The sequence below is a fragment of the Channa argus genome, chromosome 7, assembly GCF_033026475.1.
Source record: "Channa argus isolate prfri chromosome 7, Channa argus male v1.0, whole genome shotgun sequence".
Taxonomy (NCBI): Eukaryota; Metazoa; Chordata; class Actinopteri; order Anabantiformes; family Channidae; genus Channa; species Channa argus.
In genome coordinates, this window is record NC_090203.1 from 9,096,191 (window position 1) to 9,108,220 (window position 12,030).

The 12,030-nt window shown below is 38.4% G+C and overlaps 1 protein-coding gene across 7 annotated transcripts in view; it reads right to left on the minus strand.

The window, feature by feature from the left end:
• The window catches only part of arhgef1 (Rho guanine nucleotide exchange factor (GEF) 1), a 39,087-nt gene that overhangs the window by 10,942 nt on the left and 16,115 nt on the right, over positions 1–12,030 (minus strand). For 3 of the 7 annotated variants that reach the window (XM_067509023.1, XM_067509021.1, XM_067509022.1), the window contains exons 4-14: positions 11,024–11,122; positions 9,588–9,627; positions 9,380–9,485; positions 7,256–7,396; positions 4,851–4,880; positions 3,805–3,916; positions 3,574–3,649; positions 3,327–3,356; positions 2,209–2,403; positions 1,612–1,753; positions 564–575 (exon numbers count right to left, since the gene is read on the minus strand). In XM_067509023.1, coding sequence (XP_067365124.1) covers positions 564–575; positions 1,612–1,753; positions 2,209–2,403; positions 3,327–3,356; positions 3,574–3,649; positions 3,805–3,916; positions 4,851–4,880; positions 7,256–7,396; positions 9,380–9,485; positions 9,588–9,627; positions 11,024–11,122 — 983 coding nt within the window. Of the gene's footprint in view, positions 1–563; positions 576–1,611; positions 1,754–2,208; positions 2,404–3,326; positions 3,357–3,573; positions 3,650–3,804; positions 3,917–4,850; positions 4,881–4,978; positions 5,406–7,255; positions 7,397–9,379; positions 9,486–9,587; positions 9,628–11,023; positions 11,123–12,030 lie in introns of those variants that run through there. The other 4 variants (XM_067509024.1, XM_067509026.1, XM_067509025.1 and 1 more) reach the window with 3 other exon arrangements.

A 12,030-nucleotide genomic window follows, 5' to 3' on the forward strand; every position in this document is an offset into this window, starting at 1 on the left:
GAGTTAATGTCCATTAGTAGAGGATTTATGAAACAAATTGTTCAAAAAAGAAAAGGGTTGTAGAAAGAAATCACATCAGAAATAAACAGAAAAAGAGAAAATGGGGACAGGTAAATATGCATGACATCTGACATGCATATATTGATTAGACAATGAAACAGAAAGTATGATTCATATACTGTAGACATGGTAGCACTTGAATGAATTACTGGGAGCCAATCTCCAACAGTAAGTTATTAAAGTAGACATGCATTGCTCCTACAAAGAGTACTGTGTGTACCCAGCGTGTTTAGTTTAGCAGGTTTGATAGCCGTTTATATGCCAACAGGTCCCCATCATCACACAACTAGAATAAACCAACGAATCTCAACAATCACGCTACTTCCCTCCAAAACAGGTTCCAATACTTAGCCATGTGTAGTGTTATGTATCAGGAGCTCAAGGCTCAATGTGCTGTGAGGCATGAATGCATGTCAGTGTTTGCCGAGTCTGAATATGCATGATATGTGATCAGTATAAGGCCTGAAGCATGTCCATGACTCTGTCAAGGCGCTGACACCCACCTTGTCTTCCGTCTGTAAAAACATGGGATACCACATTGTTACACACCTTCCTTCACAAACCTGCCACAGTAACAACATGCAAACGCACACCCCAACATAAAATTCTAGAAAAGGTTTGAACCACTGTCTGGGTAGCATGCCAAATACGATGCCAAAGCCCCTGGAACAACATGTAACCACATACACTGTGTGCGCAGTGACAAGCAGGACAAAGGATGATGTCCTGGCCACGACAGATGCAGACATCTTGAGAAGCACATGGGACAATTTAGTAGCACAGAAGATTAGTTACAGGGCAACGTCACTGAACTTCACTCTGTTTAAAGTCTTGGACAAAGTTTAAACTAAATATTCTCATGTTGGCTAAATTATCTGACTTAAATACTAAACCTGGTTACTCAGAAGAAAACTACAACTTAATCTATAATCACTGTCATGTAACATAACCAATAAACATTTCTCAGCCTAGAGGAAAGCACCATTTTTCTGCAAAAAAGTACCTGAATCCAAAAAAAAAAACAAAAAAAACAAAAACATACAACAACACTGATATGCAACAAAAACTGCAAAGAAGCTGTGTTGTAAATGTTAAGAGATGCAGACACAAGACCCCAACAACAAAACATTAAACAGGACAGAGTAACATTAGGAGGAGAGCACACGAGAAAGAAGAAAAGAGCATAAGGGAGAGAGAAGGCAAAGGACTGGAAGGGAGAACAGGGTCCGAGTTCACCTGGCGAAGGTCCTTTTCAAAAAACTGCAGGCTCTGTTAGCTAGCGAGCAATGGGCAGCATGGCAAAAGCTAGCATACAGCAGGGACAGACTGCTTGGGGAGTTTTACCACGCTCCCACAGCCTGAGACATGTTTGCGTCCTTTTTCCCTGATTGTTGAATCCATACACACTGAACACCTCCCAAACAATTCAATTATAAACTGATTACAATCTCAAATGCTTGAATGGCTTATAAGATATTACTAAGCCCCTACTGCTGCAGTTTTAATATAATTTCATAGATGCTACTTCCTTTATTACCATCTCCACCTCACCTGTCTTTTTCCACATTGTCCTCTATGGGAATGTCACTGGTTAAGATGGGCTCGCAGACGGTAAGCCCAGCTCCCAGGGCGACAGGGGAAACATCACCCCCTTCTGACTGAAGTGGAGGCTCTAAACGATTGCTTGAGAAACCTGGAGGATTAGAAAAAATAGACAAGAGCAATATTTAAGCAATAAAAGTAGGTTTTCAATTATAAAATAAAGTATGAATAAAGTATTAAAATGAAAGGTAAATAAAAAGGTTTACACGACGGGGCATTACAAGCTTTAAAAGGTAAATGGTCTGCACTTATATACCGCTTTTCTACCTATTGGCACTCAAAGCGCTTTACACTGCTTCTTATTCACAATCACACGCACATTCATACACCGATGGGGGAGCTGCTATGCAGCTGGCCAACACTCACCGGGAGCAACTAAGTTGGGGTTCAGTGTCTTGCTCAAGGACACTTCGACATGTGACCGGAGGAGCCGGGGATTGAACCAACAACTGTGAGATTGGTGGACAACCGCTTTATCTTCCTGCGCCACAGTCGCCCACAACTTTACTCTTCACATAACACAGTCTGGACAGTGAGCATGCTTACCCTCATTCTGTGCCGTCTCAGGGCTGTTGGTGACGCTGATGTTGTTGCCTGAGATATCACTGACGTCAACGCCAACCAGGACAGGAGGGCATACAGCACACTTCTTGCTAGTAAGGGAAGGTGCTGCAGGTTCAGACAAGGAGCCTCTGCCAGGAGCTAGGTTCTTGCTAGCTGGATTCACTTTTTCCTTTTCCACTAAAGATGCACAAGAGTAAGACAAGTTTAACTTAACAGAACTGTAGACAACATAGATGCACAAACATAACTTACAAGCAATTCAGTTAGGAAAAAAAAGGGTCAGAGACTTTAACCTCTTTCACACATGCACAGGAATCCTGATCTTCTCCAGACTGGAAGCGGTACATGCAAATGCAAATGTCTGAGTGAGATGCTCTGAAGATTATTTGGACTTTTCCTCGCGAGTCCCCTAGTACAAAGTGTAGATTATGTGCACGAGCCTGTGCATGGATAGAGAAAAGTGCTCTGTTCTGAACTTCAGGAGAATTTAAAGAGCAAATCTGAATGTTGACAATGTTTCCATCAGGTGACTGCCACAGATTCTTTTTTCTCTTAATGCACGGTGTGCAGTCACCCGCAGTATACTTTTTATGTCATATTGTCAATGCTCTACAGGCTGATTCCTCACTGAATTGAAGCTTAGTTTCTTCCTTTGTGAGAACGCTTCTGACTCTGAAAATCCCTTGTGTGAGATGTGTGAAAAGACAACTCCGGACAATGCCTGGACCTGATTCTCCAGACATTGTCCGGAGTTCATATGTGAAAGAGGCATATTTTACAGACAAACAGGATGAGTTTGGTGCAATCAGTGCCTCTGCAGTAAGTTAAATGGTTAGTTTGGTAAAAAGGAACACCCACAACCCTGGTTATAAAGTAACTGAGCAATGTATGAAGTTTTTTTGGGAAAAACAAACAAACAAACACAAACAAAACTATGCAGCACAACCACCCTGAAACACATAATCAACTACACAATGCCTACATCCTCTCCCAGTTAGATTTGGGACATGCAGACATGCTTATGGGTTGATTAGTAGGGATGTGACTTTCTACAAATTCTACAAATAAGAGGAGGGTTGGGAACTCTGGACAACTAGTACCTTCTGTCTCCAATTTAGGTTTGCCCTCAGCTGTAACAGGAAAAGAAGGGCAAGACAACACATTCTTATATCTAGACCATACATGGACATACATGCAATAATAACTGCAACAGTGTAGATATTAATGTGTTTTTTTAAAATGTGCTTAAATAATTTAAATATGTATAAAAATGTAATTTTTGTTTTTAAATACTTTTCAATAAATAATGTTATAGGCTTCATTTAAGGCACAAAAGCTGATACATACTACTGCCTGCAATCCAGCTGGGAATGCCAGGAAACACCCCTTTGGGCTTGGTCTTTGTGGATACCTCCTTCTTATTCTGAAAAGATACCAAGAGTTAGAAAGAAGGTCATTAAAAACAAAATCTAAGCAGTGAAAACTGCAAGAGCTATCACATAGGTTTAATCAGAACAGTGCTGAGCCTTTATTGACCAGTCTGATTGCGGCTTTGTTTATGTGGATGGGGATGTTTACCTTTCCTGGTTGTCTCTTGAAGAAGCCTACTCTCGACTTCTTACTGTCAACAGCCCTGGTTTTAACCCCAAGGTGCTTCATGTAGAAGACCACCGCGGAAAAGATGGATTGGCTAGAGGAGATGTTAGAGGAATTTGTTAATTACTTATATCTAAACCAGTTCATCGTTAGTATTCTTTATTCTCTTTAGTTATTGCATGAGAAAAATAAATATTTATTCTTATAGACGTATGGGTTCTATATTACACATTAAATGTTGCGGTAAACCATAGAAAAGGGTGTCTTTGTATGTACTCTCCTCTCATTGATGCCAATCCTGAGCAATAGCTGTCTAGTGCTACTAAGGGAAGAGAATGAAAAGAAGGATTGGCAGATGCAGCAAGGGAAGAGAGGGGTGGTGCATTAAAGAGGACCACAATGAGAAAAGGAGGCGTTAGAAAGAATGGGGAGAGAAAAAAAACATCAAAAAAAGAAGGAAAAAGGGAAGTTGGCAATAAAAAAGAGAAATAACAAAGTCAGGCGGAAGTACATGGAGTCATGGAAGAAGCAAAGGAAGTGTCTTTCATGAGGAGTTACCGCACTCCGGCAAAAAAAATAAATAAAATAAAAAGCAGACGATACTGTCTAAATACACAGACAACTCTGCTTTTTTTGCTGTCGAGTAGAACACTTAGGAGAAAACATAGAAAACAAAGCAAGCATGACAGGGTTTAAACATGTATGTGGATTCAAGAAACTGCCAATTTAAGAATATATCTGAGTGGCATTACAAGTCACTGTTTGAGTGTAGTACACATTTTGATAAAACTGCAAACCTTCAGCATTTTTTTGAATACAGTTATAGAGTTTACTGAAGTTAAAGTATTTGTGTTTGGTACACTTGAACCAGTATGCGAAAATCTAGTATACTGACCACACCCTGGCTTTGAAAAAGTATGTGGAGATGAAATCCAATGCACAAACATCCACTCACAAAAGAGATAAAAAAAAGAAAAGAAACCACACATGCAAATATGTAAAGTTAAAAAAATAAAAATAAAATGTACCATTTTTCCTCATCCGAGACAATTGTAGGTCTGAAAGAGAAGAGACAGATATCAGTAATATTTCTACTGCACAGGGGGAAAAAAAAAAATAAAAATCTGGGTTACTCGTCTCAAAGGTTCAATCTCACCTCTTCCTTTTAAGTAGCATTTTTCCTTTCTCTTGCACGACTGATTGCTAACTGTGTTTTGGGTCGGTGGAACCTGAAGTGGCTAAGCTTTTCCTGATCCAACTTAAAGCTGATTGCAGTTTGACTGTGTTCAGAGAAGAAGCTACTGAACATATTCTAAAATTTGCTAAAAAGGGAAAAAAACAAAAAACCCCAAAAATAATCAAAAAGGTAAAAGATGCATGAAAAGCTTGCACCTCTGCCTGCTCTAACAATTAAAAAAATCAACTTGCCCTCTTGAAGATTTCCCTAAAATTGTCTCGCCTTTTTCCAAAGCAAATCACTAATACTTTATTTTAGTTTGTGTCTCCAAAAACCTGTCTGCAAAGGAAATCCAAAGTCAGAAATGCTCCAGCACAGCGGAAATGTCTATTTAACCATGTTTTTGTCTGATGCAACATGCAGGCAAGACTGAGGAAATTCGATACTCATGTTTTGCTAATAACATAAAGGTTGGGAGGGGTTTCCCTGGGACTTCCCTTCGTAATCCAATGAAATGGTCTGGTCGCCTCGTTCTGATCAACAGAGAGACCAATGAGAAACAGATGAGATGAAGTCACTGTGTTGTAGTGGATTGAGGAAGAGGGTTACTGGGTGCAAGAGAGAGACCATTTAGAGTGAGGAGAATAGAGAGATGATTGTCAGGGAGAATGAATGGAGTGAGCGTGGATGAATCGTTTGCACATTAGGGATAGAGATCCAGCTGTGTGATAGTAACTGAGTGAGTCAAAAGCTGAATTATTGTGTCTTAGATACAGACTGCTTTGCAGGCTTTATGCGTCTTCTCCACTGGCAGCATGGTTATATCCACAAGACGAAAGCTGTATGTGCACAGTGCATCTCCTTTCATTTCTGCTGTTCACTTTTTCTTCTCGTTTGATAAGATGCAGTCTGACAGCCTTCTGCCCTCTTTCTGGCCTCTTTTCTCCGTCTGTCTGACTCGCTTCATGAAGAGGATAACACATTGTTGTTGGCCACAGGGTCAAGGATAGATTAACTTTCCCCCTAAATCTCCTGCTTTCTTTCTTTAACTGGGTCCAGTGCAGTAGCTATCCAGCACAGATAACCCTCCGTCCCCTTCTTTCCTCTTCTCTCTTCCACTGTATTATCCCCCCACCACCACCACCACCACTCCTCCCTCCTTCCAGCTGGCAAAATGCCAGTACAGAGCCTTCCTGCCAGCGTGGCACTGCTGACTCCATCTTTTCCTCTCTGCCTATTCATTTCCATCTTGCTCTATTGTGTTCTCTTCCAAACACAGTTTCCTCTCCAAGGTCTCCAGATCAGTGAACTCGATTATCCCCATCTCCTGCTGTATTTGTCTGTATGCACTCCGGATTATAATCATTATGTGCATGGTTGAAGTGTAGCTGAAGTTGAAGTTTTTAAGATCTATAGTGTAGAAGTTTTCAGAAAGTAAAAAGCTAACTTTTGGCGGGAGGGTTTTTATCTTCTCAGCTTTAGGAATAGGGCAGCAGGTAATAGCTATCTTTTTCTAGTTCTCTTTTTCACCATCATGACAAGTGTGTTGATGTTTTATTGGATGTAAGAATTGCATTTATTTTTTATTCATTCATTTACTTTGATCTTGACATTTCTTCAATTGAAAATAGGTATACGGGTGTGTATTCCTGAAACCTTTTGGTCAACCGACTAAATGCACTTTAATATTAAAAGAAGTTCCTGGATAATTTGACAAGTATATACAATGAAGTATTGCCAAGCAGCTTGGATTGTTTCAACTTATTAATATTATTTTTTTTAAAGTGTACTTTATGTCTGTAAGGTACGAGGCATTAATCAAATAGGTACCAAAGTCAGGCGCATTTGTTATTGCAATTTGGAACAGTAAACACTAGATTTAGAAGCAAATTAACATTAACCTAAAATGCTAAGTGAGCTGATTTAAAGTGCTTGTTCTATCAGATTTCTAGAAACCTAAAGTTTTGCCAAATTCAACTATTAGCAGCATACGTAAAATAAATTAACTGACTTAAATGTACTTTGAATATTGATCAAAGAACCAGCATTTTTAGGATGCAGTTGTTGAGACGTTAAACAACTATCAATCAACTAAAACATCTATACAAATGTTTTAGTTTTGTGACCCTGGACACAAAAACATTACTGCTTCTACATTACTATATTATTGTGAATAGGACCTAAAGAAAAAAAATGTAAAAAAAAAAAAAAAAAAGGTTCCCGCTACTGCTGTAAGAGGCAGAGAGAAAAACTCACTGTGTCTCAGACATCTTGTCCAGCAGGTTCTCTGCTACAGATTTCTCTTTCATTTCCATAGGGACACGGTCTGTGTGATGGTGCCTATCTACATCTTGCAGCTCTGCCTCGTTGGGGGTCATACCCATCATCCTCTTCTGCCTGTTCAACACAAAGCAGCAGGAAACAGGAGTTTTGTACATTTGTTAAAACCTGAAGGCAGATAACTGTATGTTGATGTGTATGTTTCTTTTTATAAATGGTTTCTGAAAACCCTGCTCACAGATGTGGTCTTTAGCAGCTCACTGCCAAATCTCAGAAAATGGCCTACACTTAATAAGCATTTCATAATCACATCCATTTATTGCACTGAAAGTTAATTTAGAGCTAAAAATTCTTCTACTTCAGAGTAGGACGCAAAAGTTGAAGTAGGACTTGAAGAAGGACTACTTCTAGGAAGGAGTATGATGTTGCAATTTTATGCTATTCAGAGCCACAAAGTATAGATCGGAAGGACATCTGTTTTTTTGGAGGTTTTTTAGTTTGAAATACTGAAATAAGACATCTCTCAATAAAATCTTTATTGTTATATGCAAAACACAGAAATTTAAATATCAAAGCTTTGAGATAGGCATATGCTTTACACCAACTATTTCTGCAGCTGTACATTTAATAAAAAACTACTGTGTAATCCATTGTTTGACTTGACTATATGAGCATGTCCAATCCACTCTTATTGTCCCTGAATCTCGCACTGGGCAACAAGATTTAAAATAAAAGTTTTGGTCCCCTTTCACTTATGATCCCTGAGGTATGGCTGTGCATCCAGATCATTTGTAAACTAAAGCATAATCTAGTTTACCCCTACAACACATGCTGTGATAACATTTTCATTCAAAATTCCTTATTGGTGCTTGAGGTGATTATTATAATAGGTATTGTTATCGATGACTCCAACAGTGACAGATAAACCAGCAATTTCAGCAGCATATTTTTGTTGATGTAACAGAATATAATGTGGTAGAGAAATAAATGAATCTGCACATTTTCTTTGCTGCAGTAAACACAATCAAAAAGTTTGATGTCTATGGCCAAAAGCCACATCTGTCCTGTTAATAAAAATGGAAAGTTACAACTATAGTGGTTTCTATATAGCCTACACAGCAAGTGTTCTTATTTTTCACAGAGCAAGTGCATCCAGCACAAGATCTATTTAAAAAAAATATAACATTTTCTTCAAATAATATCTTTTAATGAGTGCATTGTTATTAACTGATACATGCTTCATTCCTCCCACAGACTCATTTATAATTTTCAAGCCCCATTTCCTGGCTACTCCTAAGCAGTTAGGACACTTCCAAAGCACTACATATAAGAATGTTGAGAACTTGCTTCTACTCCTGCTCCTCAAATTAAAGAACAAACTTTTTGGCCTGTTAGCAGTGATTTTTTTACTCCAAAATGCTTAGTAAATGCTGCTCCAGATAAATTTCTGTGCATTTACATTTAATCTAAACGTTCAAGGAGTCATCATTCAGGGTATAAACCTAACTTTCTTGTGTTCATGCTACTACTTTTAGAAAATAAAACCTTTTAGCTCAGAGAAATATCTATGAGGTATAAGGTATGGGGTATATAATTGGTAGTTTGAAGGTGCCAAAGGGAGTCTTGAGTAGCTCAGCAGCTCTGGGATAAATTCTTCCTCTAAAGCTATTAAAAATTTCTAGTTCCTTTTTTATTGACAAGCATAAAGTGAAACCAGATGCTGCCTTGAAGTTAATAAATCTTAACTATAATGAATTACTTTGAAGAAATTATATTAAATGCTCACACACTGTAAATGTTCACGTTATGGGCCTTTTAAATGGTATTCCTGTGTCATGTTATCACACAAACAAAAAATGTGATTTTGACACCTTACCACTGATTTAACTAAGCAAACAGAGGCCGCTTGCTGGTGGACTGATTTCACATTAATTGAAGCCCAGAAACAAACACAGAGAAGAAGTATTTTTTTAGCTGCTTGCATACAAGTATATACACTACAGTGATAATATTTTACATACTGAAGAAATAAAAATGAAATAGCCTACTAAATAACTATCCTGGATTGGCAAGGATGTATTCAGATTGAGCGATTCTCACCTGAAGTCCTCCAGCTGTTTGGCCACTTCAGTGGCCAGCATGGCCTGAATTTCCTGAGCATAACGCCTTAGGACTTCTTCAGAGAGGCCATCTAGACGGGTTCGGTCTTAGAGTAAGGTTGGAAGGAGATGTTAGTGACTGAGAAGAGTAAATACAGTGAGGAGGAAACTTAGTGGGCTGAGGTTTGTATATTTTAAAAACAACTTACCCAAACTGGATACTGGATTAGGCACAGCCACTTTCAGAATCTGTATTATAGAGAAAATACAAAACAAACAGAAATAAGAGTATTATATTTTTTTAAAAAACATACATAATTGGTATATGCTTTATAACTGAGCTAAATGACCACACTAAAAAATAACTGGAATAACTATTATTACTTAACCTGCTTGTTGAGTAATACTTTACTCAACAAGCAGGCTACTGTAAAATCTAAGTGAAATGAAGCACTGGCTACACATCACCACAAGAGGTCATAACACCGCAAGAAATACAAACAAGATATACTAGAATACAACACATATACCTATGTATAGTAGAAAGCCATCCCAAAAGGTGCTGTTCAGTGGCAACTGTACTTCAGTTGACTTTTGCTTATAATTTGTACAGAAATCTACCAGCAGAACAGCACCTTAGGGACGGCCATGACCTGGATGCCTAAGAATATTCACAGACAGTACACGGCCATGTCACTGACATGAAAATAACCACATGGGAAAACTTTCAGTCACTGGAGAGGAAAAAGGGATGCAAAGAAAGGATGATTCCTCTTGAAGAGCTTTCCCACGGTCCTGAAAGGAAGCTGTGGGCTCTGACAGCCAGGGAGGAACAGGGAGAAAGTGCAGCACAATCCAGCTGAGCTGACAGAGATGTTCAGTGCATGAGCTTTGAGGAGAAAATGTAAAAGATAAGTGTCACAGACAAAGTGGGCAAGGGGACATGACAGAAAAGGACAACCAAGGTGCTGCACAGACTGAGAGTATGGAGAGAGCCAACACAAAGCCACACACTTGCAAAAATATTCAAATAATCAGTAATCCCCATTAAACCAACATTTTGACAGAAAAATGCAATGTAAACATTGCAAAAGCTTCTATGTCTGCAAACACCAAACACAGACATTGGCTGAGAAAAGTCAGTGTCTAGCTGACAAATCAAACTACAAATTCGGTGTCTGGCTGACAAATAAAGCTGTGAATTTCTTCCTCATTAAACAAAATGCATAGCTAAAATAATCAAAGTTGACACTTTTTTAAGAACAAAGAGACAGATCTTAGACTAACTTCGCTTCCTTATAAGAAAAAGTTGTTAACACATATTGGTTTTTCTCTTAGTGCATAAAAAGCCAAATTAAGTACAAAAGCTGTATGGAACTTAAGTATCATTAATGGTGTGGCATCCCTCTACCCTGCCTGTTACTGCAAGCTGTTGAGCCTCGTCTCACACAAATAACTGGCTAAACTCGTCCGCACACTGCACTGACTTTCTTGACGGACGTCATTCTATTAACGTTAAATTCAATTAGTTACACTTTAATTGCGTGCAATTTTTCTTTACAGTCACAGAAATTTGGCCATTTTGTGAGAATGATGTTTAATATTACTACATTCCATCTTTGAGGAAATGCAGCATGCTACTTACTGCACCCTTCTCCAAGAAGGTATTATAGAAGTCCACAAATTGCTTCTTTGTCTCTTTGGCATTGAGGTTCCTGAAGAGGTCAGCATGGAGGTAACACAGCTGGAAGAGTTGAAACAGACAGACAGAAGATCCATAAATTGACTGGCATTATTAACCTTCAATGTCCAACTTGGAATAATGCATTGCAATGATTCTGTGCTAGAGCACATGCACTCTGTATAACTACGTCATATCATATCACTACTACAGCTCACAAAGTCACATGACATACTGGCATGCCACACAATATAAAAACTTAACTTTATTTCATTTAATATCACTTGACTTAAACGTACAAGTGTGAAATCCTCACATATTATCAAATCACATATACATAATCAAGGATTTTTAATCATGATGGCAAAGCATAATAGTCACAGGCATATCAGACATATTAACACACATACCCCAATATGAATAAAAAACAATAACAACAAAAACTATAATAATGTATCTCCTTATAGAAAGTGACTGAAAAAGCAGCCACTCACCTAACACAATAACACAGACACTGTTTTTATTTTTAAACCAAACAGAATTAACGTGCTTTTCTGTACCCACTCTACACCTCTGAACAAATATTCTCAATACAAATGGAGAAATAGGAGGGGTGTCATGACTATGCAAGGTGCAACAGTACCTGGGAAGGTCACAGTGTCTGCATGCAAAACAAAAGGCAAAGGATAGGCATGCTTTACATCAGCACTGACATACGTCTTCCCCCCAACACACACACACACACACACACTATAAGTTTATATCTTAAAGTTAAACAATAAATCTTGTGTTGCCATACTGATTGTGTTTACATGATTAAAAATGTGTCCTGGGTTAATTAGGACCAAATTAAGCACTCTGAATTCACATGTAAACTACTGTATCTATAAACTAATTGTTATCTCATTGTCCCAAAGCTGGTGAGATAAAGGCAAAGTTATATCACTACAAAGAAAGCCTGCATAGTAATG